The sequence below is a fragment of the Carcharhinus amblyrhynchos genome, chromosome 22 (genome assembly GCF_965287045.1).
Source record: "Carcharhinus amblyrhynchos chromosome 22, sCarAmb.v2.hapA, whole genome shotgun sequence".
NCBI lineage: Eukaryota > Metazoa > Chordata > Chondrichthyes > Carcharhiniformes > Carcharhinidae > Carcharhinus > Carcharhinus amblyrhynchos.
In genome coordinates, this window is record NC_137345.1 from 34,300,219 (window position 1) to 34,320,920 (window position 20,702).

Below are 20,702 nucleotides of genomic sequence, written 5' to 3' on the forward strand. Positions count from 1 at the left end.
GATGTGCAAATTAAGTGAATTGGTCATGCTAAGTTGCCACTTGGGGCTCTATTTTACCATTTTGATTCTAACTGCTGAGCAGACTTGAAACTGGAGTGTTTCAGATCTGACTTTTAGACCTGTTCTGAGGTGTCCCCATATGCATCCTGCCTGCAAAAATATCAGCAAGTCCGAATTGTGCTGTAGGAGTCTGTGGATTGGGCCTAAATGCCCCACCCCCACAGCATCACAGGCCCCCTATCCCCAGACAACCCTGCCACCCAGACCAATTGTGAGTTCCTCCCCCTCTCCCCCTGTTGATCTCAGGCAGAGTGGCAGAGCAACCCCCACCCCACTTCCCCTCCACTGATCTCAGGCAGAGTGGCATCAGACCCCCCCCTTTCCCCTCCATTGATCTCAGGCAAAGAGGTAGTGGATCTCCGCTCCCCTCCACTAATCTCAGGCACAGTGGCGGCAGAACCCCCCTTCCTATCTACTGATCTCAGGCATCCTGAGTGGCACCGGGTCCCCCTTCCCCGCCACTAATCTCAGGCAGCCTGAGTGGCAAAGGACCTCCCCCTTCACTGCTCTTAGGTACCCAGAATGGCAGCAGACCCCCTTTCACTCACACTGATCTCAGGCAGAGTGACAGCGAAGCCCCTTTTACCCCACTGATCTCAGGCAGAGTGGTAGCAGACCCTTTTCCCCTCCACTGATCTCAGGCACCCTGAGTGGCAGCGTGCTTTCGTCCCCACTGCTTTCAGGCACCCAGAGTGGCAGCAGACTGACTTTCACCTCACTGAACTGAGGCAGAGTGGCAGCTACCCACCCATTCGCCACCCATCCCCTTCCCCCCTCCCTCCAATCTCATGCAGAGTGCCGTCGGATGCTTGGCACTGAATCGGATTTTTATGGAGCATGTCTGTTTTGCGCAGATCCTGGATGGGTGAACATAAGAACATAAGAACATAAGAAATAGGAGCAGGAGTAGGCCATCTAGCCCTTCGAGCCTGCCCCGCCATTCAATAAGATCATGGCTGATCTGTCGTGGCTCAGTTCCACTTTCCCGCCCTCTCCCCATAACCCTTAATCCCCTCTCTTATCAAGAACCCATCAACCTGCTTCTTAAAAATATTTAGCGAGGCAGCCTCCACCACTTCAACGGGCAGAGAATTCCAGAGATTCACCACCCTTTGAGTGAAGAAGTTCCTCCTCAACTCCGTTCTAAACCGCCTCCCCTTTATCTTGAGGCTGTGCCCCCTAGTCCTACTGTCTTTTTTGAGCGGGAAGAGTCTCTCCACCTCTATCCTATCCATCCCATTCATCATCTTATACGTCTCAATGAGATCTCCCCTCATTCTTCTAAACTCTAACGAGTACAAGCCTAGTTTATTCAGCCTCTCCTCATAGCTCAATCCCCTCAACTCCGGTATCAGCCTAGTAAACCTCCTCTGCACTCCCTCCAGGGCCAAAATATCCTTGCGCAGGTGCGGCGCCCAAAACTGCACACAGTACTCCAGCTGCGGCCTCACCAATGCCCTATACAGCTGCAGCAAGACCTCCCTACTTTTATATTCAATCCCCCTCGCTATGAAGGCCAGCATCCCATTCGCCTTCCTGACCACCTGCTGCACCTGCAAGCTGGGTTTTTGCGACTCATGCACAAGGACCCCGAGGTCCCTCTGCACCGTCGCCTGCTGCAGTTTTTCGCCACGTAAGTAATAGTCCTTCCTACCATTCTTCCTACCAAAGTGGACCACCTCACACTTGCCAACATTAAATTCCATTTGCCATTTCCTGGCCCATTCGCCCAGCCTATCTAGATCCTTCTGCAGACTCTCCACACCCTCCGCACAATTTGCCTTTCCCCCAATCTTGGTGTCATCAGCAAATTTCGACACCCTGCACTCGGTTCCCTCCTCCAGATCATCTATATAAATGGTAAATAGCTGAGGCCCCAGCACCGACCCCTGGGGCACCCCACTAGTCACCAACCGCCAATCCGAATAGCACCCATTGACCCCCACTCTCTGCCTCCTATTTGACAACCAATCCTCTATCCACGCTAACACCCTACCCCCAACTCCATGTCCCCTGACCTTCTGCAATAACCTCTTGTCAGGTACCTTGTCAAACGCCTTCTGAAAATCCAGAAAGACCACATCCACCGGCTCTCCTCTATCCACTGCCCTAGACACATCCTCATAGAACTCCAGTAAATTTGTCAGACACGACTTCCCTTTAATGAAACCGTGTTGCGTCTGCCCTATCAAGCAATTCCCTTCAAGATGCCTCGCAATTTCCTCCTTAATGACGGATTCCAACATTTTACCTACCACAGACGTTAAACTAACCGGCCTATAATTCCCTGCCTTTTGCCTGGCACCCTTCTTAAACAACGGCGTAACATTAGCCGTTTTCCAATCTTCCGGCACTTCCCCGGAATCCAGCGACGTCTGGAAAATAACCACCAAGGCATCCACTATAACCTCCGCCATTTCTTTCAGAACCCTCGGATGCATTCCATCCGGTCCTGGGGACTTGTCCACAATCAGCCCCTCCAGTCTGTCGAGCACCACCTCTCTAGTAGCAGTAATGTCATTAAGACCCTCCAGTCCTACCACCTTTCCATCGCTAACACCCGGCAAATTATTCACGTCCTCCTCCGTGAAGACAGAAACAAAAAAGTTATTCAATACCTTAGCCATATCCCCATCCCCTACCACTAGCTCCCCTTTCTCATCCTCTAAAGGACCAACGTTCACCCTAGCCAGCCTCTTCCTTTTTATATATTTATAAAAACTCTTGCTATCCTTTTTTATATTAAGCGCTAGCCCAGCTTCATAGCTTCTCCTACCCTCCTTTATCAACTTCTTTGTCAATCTTTGTTGACATTTAAACCTTTCCCAATCCTCTTCTCGCCCACTGCTCTTAGCTACTCTAAATTCCTCCGCTTTTAATTTAACACTTTCCTTCACCTCCTTTGTTATCCACGGCTTATTACCTCTCCTCCTACTGTCCTTTTTGACCATCGGAATAAATTTCTGCTGAGCACCAAGAAAAATCTCCTTAAAGATCCTCCACTGCTCCTCAGCAGACCTACCTTCCAACGCGCTCCCCCAGTCCACATTCGCCAATTCTTCTCTCATCCTACCATACTCCCCTCTATTCAAACAAAGGACGCGTGTCCGGGAACCCACTTTCTCCTCCTCCATCTGCAACAGAAACTCCACCATGCAATGATCACTCTCTCCAAGAGGATCCTTCACCGCAAGGTCCCTAATTCTACCCGCCTCATTACATAGCACCAGATCCAAGATAGCTCGCTCCCTCGTCGGCTCCAACACACACTGTTCAAGGAAATTATCCCGGCAGCATTCCAAGAACTCCTCCTCGAGCCCACCTCGTCCAACATGGGTCGACCAATCAATATGCAGATTGAAATCTCCCATAACTACTGCCGTCCCATTCCTGCACGCCGCACTTATTTGCGCGTTAACAGCCCGCCCCACCTCCAGATCATTATTTGGGGGCCTATAGACGACACCCACCAGCGTCTTCCTCCCTTTGCTGTTCCTAATCTCCACCCACAACGATTCCACTTTCTGCTCTTTGGCTCCGATATCATCCCTTGCTACCACCTTGATACTATCCTTAATCAGCAGAGCTACGCCACCCCCTCTTTCCTCCTGCCTATCCTTCCTAAACACTTGATTGCCCTGTACATTCATCTCCCAGTCCCTGTCACCTTGCAGCCACGTCTCTGTAATGGCCACCAGATCGTATCCATTTGTGTCGATCTGCGCCACCAGCTCATCCACTTTATTCCGAATGCTTCGTGCATTCAGATAAAGCGCTTTCATCCCAGCCTTCACCTGGACCCTATTTGCCGTAACGCCACCAATTGGGACATCCTCGGCCTCTTCCCTTACCTGTACCCTATCCTTAACTTTAGACCTCGTAGCGTCACCTACCCTCGCACCCTCCCCCCCCCTAATTAGTTTAAAGCCCTGTCTACAGTCCTCTTTACTCGATTCGCCAACACTCTGGTCCCAGCACGGTTCAGACCCACCCCATCCTGCCCGAACAAGTCCCACCTACCCCAATACTGGTGCCAATGCCCCATAAATTCGAACCCATTCCTCCCACACCAATCCCTGAGCCACCCATTCACTTCCTTTATCCTGTCAACCCTACGCCCGTCTGCACTCAGTTCAGGCAGTAGCCCAGAGACGACCACCTTGTCGGTTCTACTCTTTAATTCCATTCCCAGCTTTTCATACTCCCTCCCCAGATCCTCAGTCCGCACTTTGCCTACGTCGCCGGCACCCACATGTACTACAACGACCGGGTTCTCACCCTCCCACTCCAGATTCCTCTGCAGCCCAGCTGCGACATCCTGTACCCGAGCACCAGGCAGACAACACACCCTTCTGTGCACTTTGTCATTGTGACAAAGGACAGTGTCAATACCCTTCACCCCACTATCCCCAATCACTACTACGTTCCTTTTCCCTTTCTCTTTGCCTATGTCCTGCTGCATCACTGTACCGTGTGCAGTTTGCTCACCAACCTCACCTGCCTCGTCCTCTTCCAGACTGGAAGCAAGAACCTCAAACCTGTTATGCAGATTAAGAGGCTGAGGCCTCCGCTCCTCACCCCCCTTCCTCCTCCCAGCAGCCCCCTTTTGTCCCTGACCCTTAGATTTAGCCAGTCTAGCAGGGGTGGATGTCACTTGCACCCCATTGACAATGGCACCCTCTCTCCCCCTGATGAGCCTCAGTGTCTGTAGCTCAGAGGCCAGCTCATCCACCTTGAGCTGGAGCTCCTCCAGCAACCTGCACTTACTACAGACATGAACACAGTGGTAAAAGGGGAAGTGCTGGTAAAGTTGGGTGTGCAGCCTATTAAGTCAATTTAAATGCATACAAATGCACTTAAATGGCTGCTGCGTCTGTTTCGGGCGTGGTCCCAATGGTGGCCATTTTCGGGCCTTGGTAAAGGGGGAATCAGTGCGGAGGCAGGTGCAGATTGCTCTACTTGCCTTGCGCCTGACTCTATCAAGCCTTTGCGCCTGAAAGCAGGCGCAGTGCGACGGTAAAATCAGGCCCTTAGTGTCAGGGGGCGTAGCTAGGGTAAATTTCGTGGGATCATGGGGATTGGCCTGGGTGGGATTGTGGTTGGTGCAGACTTGATGGACTAAATGGCCTCCTTTTGCATCGTAGGGATTCTATGAAATCCCTCCACATCAGGGATCATCCTAGTGAACCTTCTCTGAATTGCTTCCGATGAAATAATATCTTTCCTTAAATAATGGGACTAAAACTCTTCACGGTACTCCAGATGTGCAACTTTGTATAGTTGCTGCAAGACTTCCCTACTCGTATACTCCAACTCCCTTGAAATAATGGCTAACATTTTATTTGCCATCTTGATCATCTGCTGCATGTATGTGATTCGTGCACAAGTAACCCCAAATCCTTTTGTGTTGCAGCTTTCTGCTAAATAATATTCTTTTCTTTAGTTCTCCCTTCCAAAATGAACACTCCGAACCACTTGTTCTGTGAAAATTTTTTTGTCACATATTTGTTTGGAAATCATTTTAAATCTGTGCCCTCCTGTTCTTGACCTTTTTAAGTTTCTCCCTATCTACTCTGTCCAGCCCCTCATGATTTATCAAATCTCCTCTTAGCTTTCTTCTCTCCAAGGAGAACAGTCCCAACGTCCACAATTTGTACTCATAACTGAGGTTTCTCAACCCTAGAACCATTTTCGAAAACTTTCTGCACCTTATCTAATATATTGACATTCTTCCTATAATGTGGTGCTCAAAATATTATATTAAATATTTCAGCTGAGGTCTAGTGTCCGAATTCAACATAGTTCCTAAATTTTGTACTCTCTGCCCCTATTAATAAAGTCCAGGATGCTGCATGCTTTATTATCTCCTCTCTCCACCTGTCCTGCCATCTTCAATGATTTATGCACGTATACACTAGGGCCCTCTGCTCCTGCACCCATTTAAGAACTTCACCCTTTATGTTTAATCAGGGCAGTATGGTGGCAGTGTTGCGTCACAATGCCAGGCATCAACTCGAGCCTTGGGTGACTGTGTGAAGTTTGCACATTCCCCCGTGTCTGCGCAAGATTCTCCGGGTACCCTAGTTTCCTCCCACAATCCAAAAATGTGCAGATTAAGTGGATTAGCCATTCTATATTGTTTCTTAGTGTCCAAAGATGGATTAGCCATGGAAAATGTATGGGGTTACAGGGATATGGTGGGGGAAAGAGCCAAATGGCCTCCTCCTGCACTGCCTTCCAAGTTTCTTTTCGTCTGCAAACTTTATTGTCCCCTGTACTCCAAGATCATTAATACATATAAGGAAAAGCAAGGTTCCAATACAAACCCCTGTTGAACTCCACTACAGACATTCCCCCAGCCTGAAAAATATCCATTGATTCTTACTCTCTGCTTCCTATCATTAACACAATTTTATACCCAAGTTCCACTTTTATTCCATGAGCTATAACTTTTGTCACAAGTCTGTTGTGTTGCACTGTATCAAATTTGAAGCCCATGTATACCACATCAACAGCATTAATCTTATGTTTGACCCCTTATGTTACGTCTTCATAAAAATTCCAGCAAGTTAGTTAGACGTAATTTCTCCTTTAAAATTCATGCTGGCTCTTGTTGTCAATCCAATTTTCCCTTATAACTGCTAATTTTATCCTGAATAATTGTTTCTCGAAACTTGTCCACCACTGATGTTAAACTGCCTGGTTTGCTATTGCTGAGGCTATCCTTACAACCTTTTTTGAATAAAGGCATAATATTTGCAGTTCCTCAGTCCTCTGGCCCCTTCCCACAGTCGAGAGAAAATTGAAAGATTATGGCCAACATCCCTACAATTTTCACTCTTCTTTCAATATATGTCTTGTCTGGTCCCGGTGTCTTGTCAACTTTAAGTACAACACTCTATTCAACACTTCCTCCTTATCAGTTTTAAGCTCTTCTTGGGACAGAGTTTCCCTGTCTGTTGCCAAGGCCTGAGTGGCATCTATCTCTTGGTTAAAAACAGATGCAGAATATTTATTTAATTCCTCAGCTGTGTCTGCAGCCTCCATGTGTAAATTCATTTTTAGGTCTCTGGCCCTACTCCTCCTTGTATCATCCTTTTACTGTCTATTTATAGAAGATTTTGGAATTCCCCTTTGTTGGTTGTCAGTATTTTCTCCTAATCCCTCTTCACTTCTGTAAGGTGCTTTTTCACCTCTCTTCTAAATCTTCTGGTTTCCTCTTGATTTGCAACATGTATTTTCTACCTGACATCTGTCACGTATACACTTTTTCTCCATTATCTTAATTTCTATCTCCTTTTTCATCCAGAGAGCTCTGATGTATTTGCCTTTCCTTTTCCTTTTGAAGGAATACACCCCGGTGCCTGAGCCTTTTCTTCTTTTTGAGGGTTGCAGATTGTTCAGTTACATGTTTTCTCATTGACCCTTTGTTCCAGTCTATCTGGCTCATCTTCATTCTTGCCCCATTGAGATTGACTTTCCCCCAGTTAATTGTTCTTACTCTGGATACCTGTTTTTTTTTATTATCATCCTAAGTATTATGATACAATGATCACTGTCTCCAAAATATCCCCCACTGACACTTGATCTACTTCGCCCACCTCATTTTCAAGAACTGTCCAATAGTACATCCTTTCTTTCTGGATTGGGCACAAACTGCTGTGGAACATTTTCCTGAACACAGTCTGGAAACTTTTGCTCCTGTCCACCCTTTACGTTGCCACTGTTCCAATCTATTTTTGGTTGATTAAAATCTCAAATGTTTGCATCTCTTCGTAATTTCCCTGCAGACTTGTTCTATATCCTTTTCACTAGCTGGTGATCTATAGATTGCACCAAACAATGTAATTGCACTCTCTTGATCCTTGACTCTAGCCAAACTGATTCTGTCTTTGAACCCTCTGGGACATGCTCTTTCTACAGCACTATATAATGCTCTCCTAAACCAATATCACTACCCCTCTTTTTATATTTCCTATCTTTTCTGAGCACCTTGTAGCCAGGAACATTTATCAGCCAGTCCTGGCTTTCCTTGAGTCAGGTTTCTGTTACCGCCATGACATAACACTTCATATGGTAATCTGTGCCTGTAACTCCCCAATCTTATTTACTATACTCCATGCTTTCACATGTATGTACAGTAATTCTGATTTAGACATCATTACTATCTCACTTTCTTCGATTTTACCTACTAACTTACTATTTTCTATACTAATACTTATCAGCCACACCCAGTATTTTGTGCACTTTGGTTATTCTCTCGCATATTTTCTCTTGATCTCACACCCCTGATGAGTTAGTTTAAAGCCCTCCCAACAGCACCAGCAAAATTAGGAACTCTGTCCCAGCTCTGTTCAGGTCCATCCAGCTGGCTGAGTATGCTTCAGGCTTAAAAAGGACATTTCTCGTACTTGATATTGAAAACTTCTATAAGCTTAACTTTATTTTCTTGCATCCTGAATGATCAGAAACAAAATCTAATTCCTTAATGGACATTTTAAGGTCTAGTGCTCAAGTACTGAAATTTAACAACTTTAAATTAGTGAGAATGAAGCTGGATTGCATGAGATCGCTTGTTCTTTGGATTTGATATTAAATTAATATCCTGTTTGCCATCTCTGATCCAATGGCACTTTTCAAAGAGCAGGATTGTTCCACTGCTATTGTTTTGTCATTACCAGCATCCAGTGGAACAGTGGTACTTTTGCCTCTCAGCACCAGGGACCCAGGTTTGATTTCTGGCTTGGGTCACTGTCTGTCTGGAGACTGCATCTTCTCCCTTTGCCTGTGTGGGTTTCGTCTGGGTGTTCCAGTTACCTTCTACAGTCCTGGTTAGATGGATTGGCCATGCTAAATTCTCCCTCAGTGTACCCGAACAGTCACCGGAATGTGGCTACTAGGGATTTTCACAGTAATTTCATTGCAGCCTACTTGTGACACTAATAAATAAAAAACACAGGAAAGAAACAATCATCTGGTCACCTATTTCGCAGTTGTCTGAATCCTTGTCGATTCTGCATTACAATGTCATGGTGACTGCATTTCAAAAAATAATTCTTTTCCTGTGAATAATTTTAGCCTGAGGTGGCACAGTAGTGCCTCACAGCGCCAGGGACCAGGGTTCAATTCTGGTCTCAGGTGACTGTGTGGACTTTGCACATTCTCCCTGTGTCTGCATGGGATTCCTCTGGGTGTTCCAGTTTTCTCCCACAGTCCAAAGGTGTGCAGGTTAGGTTGATTAGCCAATGCTAAATTGCCCCTTAGTGTCAAAGGTTAGCAGGGTAAATATATGGGGTTATGGGAACAGGGCCCGGGTGGGATTGTTGTTGGTGCAGGCTCGATGGGCTGAATGGGCCTCCTTCTGCACTGAAGGATTGTATAATTTTATCCTATAATTCTAAAGGTGCTTTGTAAATCCAAGTTGCTGTTTGTTCCTCTGCTGGCTGCTGATATCTGAGATGAAATTGGTGCCAAAACAAATATGTTTCATTTTTCAGTTTCACCAGTGTAACCATTCAACAGGTAAAAATAAACAAACCAAAAGTGATTTACTAAATTAAGTAAATTAATTGATAGTCATTTTGCCTTTGAGCAAGGCAAAATGTGAGATGCATTCTAATGTGACAAATTCCTCACAAACTCATTTTAGTTTTAATAAGTTTTCTTTTTATCTTGCCCCTCCATTACCCCATACACATAATGTGTACAAACATAGATGGTTCCAACAGAACTGGTGGAAAAGGAGTTCTGGCGCTTGGTTAGTACCATTGAAGAAGATGTTACTGTGGAATACGGAGCTGACATTGCCTCAAAAGAATTTGGTAGTGGCTTCCCGATCAAAAATGGCAAAATTAAACTGCGACCGAATGAACAGGTAAGGTTTCAGATTAAATGTGTGAAATATGTACTGTTGGTGCCTGGGAAAATCCATTAAACGATTGAGATTGATAATCATCTGGATTTTTGCATGGATTCTCCAGGTATCTTTCTAAAATACTACCTTCTTGAACCCATGAGAAATGGTAAAATGGCTGCTTACACTAATTTTCCATGGTTCTGCCCTGTTATGACAGACAGTTGTAGAAATTTTATACTGTCTTTCCAATTTTCCCCCCTGCTTTGTTAGCCTGGGTACGCTGCTGTTTTGGAGAGTTGTTGCAAACACAACGGGCCCAATGGCCTCCTTTTACACCTTCGGGATCCTGTGTATCTCTATTGTTGTAGGCACCCATAAATCTCTTGTGAAAATTTAGCCTGAGTTCATAAGTTTTGATGGCGCTTCAATGATCCTAGCTGGAAGTGTGACTGTGAATGTTGGTGAGCTCCAGACTGATTTTCCCTCTGTTGAAAGGCATGTATCAGTTCATGTAGCGAGCTTGCTGGCCCTTTGAAAATCATGTGAATAAAGACTTGGATGTAGGCAGGGTTAAAAAAAATCTTAAGCCAATTGAGACACTTAGTTTCATCTTTTTCCAAAAATTAGTTTCCAAATTGTATATTTCAGTGCTATGAGATATCAAGGTTTGTTGTCATTTATAGGTCATCCTAAGTAATTGTATTTTTAAGAATAATTGGCTAGATTGTAATGTAAAACTACATTACTGCATGTGGAAATAGCATGCTGTAAATAATTAAACTTCTGCCGCACTGTTAAATGGTGAATATATGGCAGCTTTCATATACCTTCTCCTAGCCCTCAGACCACCAGATGTATTTAAATTCATTATTAACATGTCATGATGGGATTTGAACTGGTCATCTCTAGGTTGCAGATCTTGTTCCATAATAACCAAGATATTATTCCAATGCTTGGAAGTAATTTCTTATGCACTTGACACAAGTTAAAGAAGTACACATAACTGAACATTACAGAAACTGTTAATTGCTGGATTTAAAGGCAATGCAATTTACAATCTAGAAATAAAACTGATAGCTTATGGTAAAAATGGTACTGGATATAGCGGTAGAAACAAAGGCTTAGCTTGAACAAAATATTAGCGATAAAGTACCTTGTTTTACAAGAGTCTGAGATAATCCATTCCCTGTTAAACCAGAATTATTTTTGGAAATCTGCCTCACGTTCATGGCTCAGTGCCATAGGCTGGTCATTATTTTTAACAGCTGTGCTTTCAGGAATCCCGTAAGAAGAATTATTTTTATTAGTACTTCAATGACACAACCAAAACCTATTCGACACTGACAGCAGATGAGTGCAGCAGTATTAATTAATACCAGTGTCACATCCTGGATACGTGCCCCATAATTATTCAAAACCTCAATCACTTGACCATTATTACTACAATGTGCAGACTGTTACAAATGTAAAGTGTTAACATTTGCTAAAGAACAATTACTATTTTAAAAGAACATTAACATTGTGTTTGAGCTTTAGTCTTGGCTGCACACTTGCCTCTAACTCAAAATTGTTGGTTCAGTCGCGCTCCAAAGACAAGTAGATAATTTCAACTGATGTTGTCAGTGGTGTTGACTTTCCAATGAGTTTTAAAAGCAGAAGCCATTTTAGTTGGTTGTTAAATCCCATGGCATTGTTAAATTACCCCCTCAATCAACACTACTAAAACAGATGAGCTTGTTATTTCCTTATCACTGTGGGACCTGCTTAACTTCAAAATTATTAATTGGAGCACTTGGAACACTGGGGCACTTTGAGATATCTTGGAGATGTAAACAGCAAAATAAATACAGATACTAAAATATACAGTGCAAAAATAGGCCAGTCAGCCCAACTAAACTGTGGTGTTTATGCTCCAAACAAATTTTCCACTCCATCTGGCTCTTCAGTTTATCATTATAGAATATAGAACATAGAAAAACTACAGCACAAACAGGCCCTTCAGTCTACAAGTTGCGCCGATGATATCCCTACCTACTGGGCTTACCTATAACCCTTAATTCTATTAAGTCCCATGTACTCATCCAGAAGTCTCTTAAAAGACCCTAACGAATTTGCCTCCACCACCACCGATGGCAGCCAGTTCCACTCACCCACTACCCTCTGAGTGAAAAACTTACCCTTGGGAAATAGCCTCCAAGAATCCACCCTATCCCTTTCAACATCTTATAAACCTCTATCAGGTCGCCTCTCAACCTTCGTCTCTCCAGGGAGAAGAGTCCCAGCTCCCTCAACCTATCTTCATAAGGCATGCCTCCCAATCCAGGCAACATCCTTGTAAATGTCCTCTGTACCCTTTCAATAGCTTCCATGTCCTTCCTATAGTGAGGCGACCAGAACTGCACACAGTACTCCAAGTAGGGTCTGACAAGGGTCCTATAAAGTTGCAGCATTACCTCCCGACTCGCAAACTCAATCCCTCGATTAATGAAGGCCAGTACACCATACGCCTTCTTGACCACATCCTCCACCTGCGAGGCCGATTTAAGAGTCCTGTGGACCCGGACCCCAAGATCCCTCTGCTCTTCAACACAGCTAAGACTCCTACCCTTGATATTGTATTCCTTCATCCCGTTGGTCCTGCCAAAATGGACCACTACGCATTTATCTGCGTTGATGTCCATCTGCCACTTCTCCGCCCAGTCTTGCGTCCTATCTATGTCCAACTTCTGACATCCCTCCAGACCATCCATAACACCACCAACCTTCGTATCGTCTGCGAACTTGCTAACCCATCCCTCCACTTCCTCATCCAGGTCATTTATGAAAATGACAAGCAGCAAGGGTCCTAGAACAGATCCCTGGGGCACTCCACTGGTGACCGACCTCCATGCAGAAAAAGACCCATCCACAACCAGTCTCTGCCTTCTGCAGGCAAGCCAGTTCTGGATCCACAAGGCCAAAGCCCCCTGGATCCCATGCCCTCTCACGCTCTCAAGAAGTCTTGCATGGGGGACCTTATCAAACGCCTTGTTGAAGTCCATGTAAACCACGTCTACCGCTCTTCCTTCGTCAATGTGCTCAGTCACATTCTCAAAGAACTCAGCTAGGCTCGTAAGGCACGATCTGCCCTTGACAAAACCATGTTGACTATTTCTGATGATTCTAAACGTCTCCAAATGCTCATAAATCTTGTCCCTCAGAAGCCTCTCCATCAACTTACCAACCACTGAGGTCAGACTCACTGGTCGGTAATTTCCCGGGCTATCCCTGTTTCCTTTCTTGAAAATAGGAACCACATCTGCAATCCTACAATCCTCCGGAACCTCTCCCGTCTCCATCGACGACACAAAGATCATCGCCAGGGGCTCTGCAATCACTTCCCTCACCTCCCACAGTAACCTGGGGTACATCCCATCCGGTCCCAGCGACTTGTCTATCTTGATAGAGTTTAAAAGTTCTACCACATCCTCTTCCTTAACATCCACGTACTCAACCTTTTCAGACTGCCGCAAACCTGTAGTACAACCTCCCAGATCACTTTCCACCGTGAATACCGAGGCAAAGTACTCATTAAGCACCTCTGCCATTTCTTCCGGTTCCACACAGACTTTTCCCCCTTCACCTTTTATAGGTCCTATCCCATCTCTTCTCATCCTTTTACATTTTACATATTTGTAGAAGGCCTTGGGATTCTCCTTAATCTTACCTGCCAAGGCCTTCTCATGACCCCTTCTGGCTCTCCTAATTTCCTTTTTAAGTTCCTTTCTACAAGCCTTATACTCCTCTAGATCCTTACCATCTCCTAGCTCTCTGAACCTTTTATACACCTTTCCTTTCTTCCTGACTATGTTCACCACAACCTTCGTGCACCACAGTTCCCGTGCCCTACCAAAATCTCCTTGTCTCATCGGAACGTTATCATGCAGAGCTCCAGTCAAACATTCCTTGAATATCCGCCACCTTCCTTCTGTACTTTTCCCCAAGAATGCCTCCTTCCAGTTTATTTGTCCAATTATCTGCCTGATGTCTTCATATTTCCCCTTACTCCAGACAAACACCTTCCTAGCCTGCCTGATCCTATCTCTTTCCAATGCTATCGCGAAGGAGATGGAATTATGATCTCCATCCCCAAGATGCTCTCCAACCGAGAGATCCGACACCTGTCCTGGTTCATTAGCCAGCACCAGGTCAAGTACAGCCTCTCCTCTCGTGGGCTTATCCACGTACTGTGTCAGGAACCCCTCCTGAACACACCAAACAATCTCCTCCCCATCCAAACCCCTTACCCTTGGGATATTCCAGTCAATCACCAGGTTGTAATAAACAATCTTAAAATCATGAAGCTGGTAGACTTGTTATTCACAAACCATCTATTTAAAATAAAACACACTCAAAAAATACATTCAGCTGATAGCCAAGTGAATTAATTTGGCCTCAATCTGTCAAATTAAAAATAAAATGCATAATCTCCAATGTATATAATTTTCTAATTGCCAAATTAGGAACAGCAGATGATGAAATATCTGTCAGTTTAAAAGAAACACAAGAAATAAAACACATTTCAATGTGATGATATCGCAATTTTTTGAAACAAAGACAAATGAAAGAGCACATAGTTTGTTCCAAGCTTTAAATCCTTAGCACAATTTGAACCCAGGATTATTCAAAATGATTATTTCAATTTATATACTGGAAATTTTCACTATTAACCATCCAACCAATCTTAGTGTCATCTGCAAATCTTGCTTTTCATTCCACATTATCATCTATATCATGTACTTCTATAACAAACAATAAGGGACCCAGCATTGAACCTTGTGGTATGCCAGTGGACACTGGCCTCCAATCACTCAAACAGACTTCTACCACCAGTCTTTGTATCAGGTTGAGAGCTTTACTAGTGTGGTTCAGGTGGGTTTAAACTAATGTGTCAGGGAAGTGGGGATCAAAACAATAGGTCAGCATTGGGGACGAGCATGGGGCCAAGACAAGGCTACCTAAGAGAAAGAGCAAACTGGGGGAGGATGAACTCAGTGGGCCTGGAGGTCTGGAGTGCATCTGCTTCAGTGCAAGGAGCATAATGGGCAAAACGGATGAACTTAGAGCCTTAATGCGTGTGTGGGACTTGGATGTGGTTGCAATGACAGAAACTTGGTTAAAAGGACAGGGCTGGCAGCTGAATATTCTGGGGTATAAGTGTTTTAGGCGAGACAGAGGAGGGGCTAGCAGAGGTGGGGGAGTAGCAGTACTGGTTAGGGAGCACATTACACCGGTACAGAGGGTGGACAATTTGGAAGATCATGTAATGAGACACTGTGGGTAGAGCTCAGAAACAGGAAGGGCACAGTCACTATGCTGGGGGTATACTACAGGCCTCCCAACAGCCCACAGGAAGTTGAGAAACGGATATGTAAGGAGATTCTGTACAAGTGTAGAAAAAATAAGGTTGTTGTAGCGGAAGATTCTAATTTCCCACATATAGACTGGAAATCCCTTAGAGCTGGGAGTCCGGACGAGGAGGAATTTGTAAAATGTATCCAGGAGGGTTCTTTGGAACAATATTTAGAAAAGAAACCCTACAATGCAGAAGGAGGCCATTTGGCCCATAGAGTCTGCACCGACCACAATTCCACCCAGGGCCTACCCCCATATCCCTACATATTTACCTGCTAATCACCTCAGGACTCTAAGGGGCAATTTTTAGCATGGCCAATCAATCTAACCTGCACATCTTTGGACTGTGAGAGGAAACTGGAGCACCCGGAGGAAACCCACGCAGACATGAGGAGAATGTGCAAAGTCCACACAGACAGCGACCCAAGCTAGGAATCAAACCCAGGCCCCTGGAGCTGTGAAGCAGCAGTGCTAACCACTGTGCCACCCAAATATGTTGATAGTCCAGCTAGAGAGGGGAGCTATACTGGACCTAGTACTGGGGAATAAGCTCAGTCAGGTCGTCAAAGTTTCAGTGGGGAACATGTGGCAAACAGTGACCACAATTCTGTAAACTTGCGAACAGTCATGGAGAAGGATGAGTGTTGTCCTATGGGTAAGGTGCTGAATTAGGGGAAGGCTATCTACAACCGGATTAGGCAGTGCTGTTTGGGAGAGGGTAAATCCATATCTGGCATGTGGGAGCCTTTTAAGGAGCTGTTGTTAAGAGTGCAGGACAGACATGTGCCTGTGAAAAGGAAGGACAGGAAAGGTAGAATTCGAGAGCTGTGGATAATCAGGGAAATTGTGGGTCTGATCAAAAAAAAAGGCATACATAAGGTCCAGGCAGCTAAAAACAGATGAAGCAATGGAGGAATACAGAGAGAGTAGAAAAGAACTCAAACAGGGAGTTAGAAGGGCAAAAAGGGGCCATGAAATGTCCTTGGCAGACAGGATTAAAGAGAATCTCAAGGCATTTTATACATACGTTAGGAACAAGAGGGTTGTCAGAGAAAGAGTTGGACCTCTCAAGAACAGAAGAGGGAATTATGCTTAGAACCCAAGGAAGTATGTGAGATCCTATATGAATACTTTGTATCAGTATTCACAAAGGACAGGGAAACGTTGATTGGTAGTATCTCAGAGGGATGAGTAGACCCGTTAGAACAAATCCCAAATACAAGGGAGGAAGTGTTAGGTGTTTTAGGAGGCGTTACGGTAGACAAATCCCGAGGGTCAGAGGGCATCTGTCCTAGATTACTGAGAGAGACAAGAGATGTGCTATTAGGCTGATTGGAGGTAATAAATTGTCCCTAAATTCGTTTTCCCTCAATGTGGAATGCCATAAGCATAGATAAGGGTCATGGTGGAGGGGGGACTGGTAATGTTAAAATGGCGGCACGGGCTCGTTGGGCCAAAGGGCCTGTTTCCTGGGCTGTTTTTGTTCTTTGAGATTGCTGGACCTCTGACAGAAATTTTTGTTTCTTCATTGAACACAGGTGAGGTCCCAGAGGATTGGAGGATAGTAAATGTGGTCCGGTTGTTTAAGAAGGGTAGCAAGGATAACCTAGGTAATTATAGGCCAGTGAGCTTGACGTTCGTGGTAGGGAAATTGTTGGAGAAGATTCTTCGAGATAGGATCTGTACACATTTAGAACTGAATAGTCTCATTAGCAGTGGACAACGTGGTTTTGTACAAGGGAGTTCATGCCTCACAAATTTGGTTGAGTTTTTTGAGGAGGTGACAAAAATGATTGACGAGGGAAGGGCCATGGATGTCATCTACGTGGACTTAAGTAAAGCATTTGACTAGGTCCCTCTTGACAGGCTGGTGCAAAAGGTTAAATCTCACGGGATCAAAGGTGAACTAGCTAGATGGCTGCATCTAGCTAGGCCATAGAAAGAAGTCTCACAACACCAGGTTAAAATCCAACAGGCTTATTTGGTAATAAATGCCACTAGCTTTCGGAAAGCTGTTCCTTCGTCAGGTGAGCGGAGAACTATCCACTCACCTGACGAAGGAACAGCGTTCCAAAAGCTAGTGGCATTTACTACCAAATAAACTTGTTGGACTTTAACCTGGTGTTGTGAGACTTCTTACTGTGTTTACCCCAATGCCGGCATCGCCACGTTATGATTGGCCATAGAAGACAGAGGGGTCTTTTTCTGATTGGAGGTTTATGACTAGTGGTGTTCCGCAGGGCTCTGTACTGGGACCTCTGCTATTTGTGATATATATAAATGATTTGGAAGAAGATGTAGCCTGTCTGATTAGTAAGTTTGAGGACAACACAAAGATTGCTGGAGTTGTGGATAGTGATGAACATTGTCAGAGAATACAGCAGGATATAGGCTGGTAAATTGGGCGGAGAAATGGCAGATGGAATTTAATCCAGATAAATGCGAAGCAATGCATTTTGGTAGATCTAATGCAGGGCAGAGCTATACAATAAATGGCAGAACCATCAGGAGTATAGACACACAGAGGGATCTGGGTGTGCAAGTCCACAGATCCTTAAAGGTGGCAACGTAGTTGGAAAAGGTGATGAAGAAGGCATATAGCATACTTGCCTTTATTGGGTGGTGCATAGAGTATAAAAGTTGGCATGTGATGTTGCAGTTATATAGAACATTGGTTAGGCCACATCTGGAATACTGCGTCCAGTTCTGGTCGCCACACTACCGGAAGGACGTGGAGGCTTTGGAGAGAGTACAGAAAAGGTTTACCAGGATGTTGCCTGGTATGGAGGGTATTAGCTATGAGGTGAGATTGAGTAAACTAGGGTTGTTCTCCTTGGGAAGACTGAGGTTGAAGGGCAACCTAATAAAAGTTTATAAAATCATGAAGGGCATAGATCGGGTGAACAGTTGGAAGCTTTCTCCCAGGTCAGAAATGACAAACACAAGGGGTCACAAGTTCAAGGTAAGGGCGGGGGGGGGGGGGGGGGGGGGGCAACGTTCAATACGGATATGCAGGGGACGTATTTTTACACAGAGGTGCTGGGGGCCTGGAATGCACTACCAAGCAAGCTGGTTGAGGCAGACACACTAGGATCATTTAAGACTTATTTAGGTAGCCACATGAACAGACTGAGAGTAGAGGGATACAAACGGATGGTCAGTTAGGAACACATGATCGGTGCAGGCTTGGAGGGCCGAAGGGCTGTTCCTGTGCTGTGTTGTTATTTGTTCTTTTCTTTGTATCCTATTATTAAGCCAATTTCGGGTCCATCTTGTCAAATTTCCCTGAATTCCATCTACTTCCACCTTCTGCATGTTAAAGGCTTTTCTAAAATCCAATTGAGCTACATCAATTGCACTTCTCTCATCAACACAGTTGATCATATTTTCAAAAAAATTCTGTCAAGTTTGTTAGGCATGATCTCTGACAAAGCCATGCTGACTATCCCTCGTCAACCCATGCTTTTTCAAGTAGATATTAATTTTCTCCTTAAGAATTTTCTCCAATATTTTCCTTACTATTGCCGTGAAACTCACCGGTCTGTAATTTCCTGGTTCAATTCTACCACTGTCTTGAAAAGTGGAACCACATTCGCCATCCTGCAGGCTTCTGGCCCTTTCTCATGGTCAGAGAAGAAATGAAGGTTTGCAATGAAGCCCCTGCAATTTCCTGTCTCACCCCCCCCACAGCAGCCTGAGATGCAATTCATCTGGGCCTGGGAATTTTTAAATCTGCCAGAGTCTCCAATATCTCCTCATTTCCTATATCAAACTGCAAGTTCCAGTGGAAGGTAGTAAAGTTTTATTTTGAGAAGAGAGGGGATGTTATGTGTGCCTGCATGTCAGTGCAGCATAATTGCTCAGCAGAGCAAGGGTTAGTGTATGCCTGAAGACTGAAGTTTATTTATTAGTCACAAGTAAGGCTTACATTAAACTGCAATGAAGTTACTGTGAAATTCCCCTAGTTGCCACACTGCAGCACCTGTAAGGGTCAGTGCACATAACCAGTACGTCTTTCAGACTGTGGGAGGAAACCAGAGCACCAAGAGGAAACTCTCTCAGATACAGGGAGACCGTGCAAACTCCACATAGACAGCAACCCAAGGCGGGAATTGAACTCGGGTCCCTGGCACTGTGACGCAACAGTGCTAACCATTGTGCCACCCCACACTGCTCACTATATAATAGTTGCATGATAATAGACTCTGAGAGGACAGTGTGGAAAGAGCCTGCATGGTGACAGCAGCACCATGCGTTGCAGTCAGTGGGATCTGTACATAGTTAAAGACTAACAATTAGAACATAGAACATTACAGCACAGAACAGGCCCTTCGGCCCACGATGTTGCGCCGACCAGATTTTTTTTAAAAAAATTGTTCATGTTTAAACATTCATGTTTCATTGAGACATCAAATGAACCCATAACACAATAAAGGTTAGAGAGAATAATGATACTTGGCTTCCTAATGAGATTTCCACCATCACAGTTGTTATTATCTAGCCAATTTTGTTTGTTCTCCATACATTTAAGAATGCATTGGGAGCCAGTACAGCTAGAGGTCCACTTACGGAGATAATGTTAGTTGCCAAGCTGAACCCATTACAGCTAGGATATTAGCATCTACTTGATGATGTGGAAGACTGTTTGGGTATATTGCATCCTCAAAAAACTGGACAAATATAACTCGATCAGTTACCATACTGTCAGCCTTCTGTCCATCACTATCTACGCGACAATAGCCTCCTCAACCTGGAAGCACCCTGCTGCAGCCTCATTATAATTTTGATCCAAGTGTAAACAGTAGCCAAATGCCAGAGACGAGAACTGATAAACATAATTGCCATCTCTCTGGACATGTATTCCCTTAAGTATACAAGATTAAAGAGTGATCTAATTAGGGTGTTTTAAGATGAGTAAAGGATTTGATTAGTTCAATAGGGAAACCTATTTCTGTGGAGAGAATGGAGCTAACGTTTCAAATTGTCAGAGCCAGTTTAAGAAAATCAGTTGAGCTTGTAACTTTGGCTCATTGACATTTGTTGGAAGCAGCATACATTCATACACAGTAACCTGTTCTCTGCAAGCAAAAGGTATATGACTAGCACATGGCACTGATAGCACTCCTGAGATTACTATCTTTGATGTCCTACTTTTTAATTTAATCCCTAACTCCCCAAATTCAGCTTGTCGGATCTCATCCTGTATTTCCCCTATATCGTTGGTGCCTGTATGCACCATGACAGCTGGCTGTTCACCTTCCTCCTCCAGAATGCCCTGCAGCCACTCTGAGACATTCTTGACCCAAGCATCAGGGAGGCAACATACCATTCTGAGTCTAATTTACGTCCGCAGAAACGTTCTGGTGGTCACCCATCCCCTATCTCCCTCAGT

General features: G+C 44.6%; 1 protein-coding gene across 1 annotated transcript in view; it reads left to right on the forward strand.

The window, feature by feature from the left end:
* Positions 1-20,702, forward strand: part of LOC145356777 (lysine-specific demethylase 5B-like) — a 340,420-nt gene that overhangs the window by 81,104 nt on the left and 238,614 nt on the right. Inside the window, exon 10 of the mRNA XM_080209644.1 lies at positions 9,776-9,934. Within this exon, the coding sequence (XP_080065770.1) occupies positions 9,776-9,934 (159 nt within the window). The remainder of the gene's footprint in view (positions 1-9,775; positions 9,935-20,702) is intronic.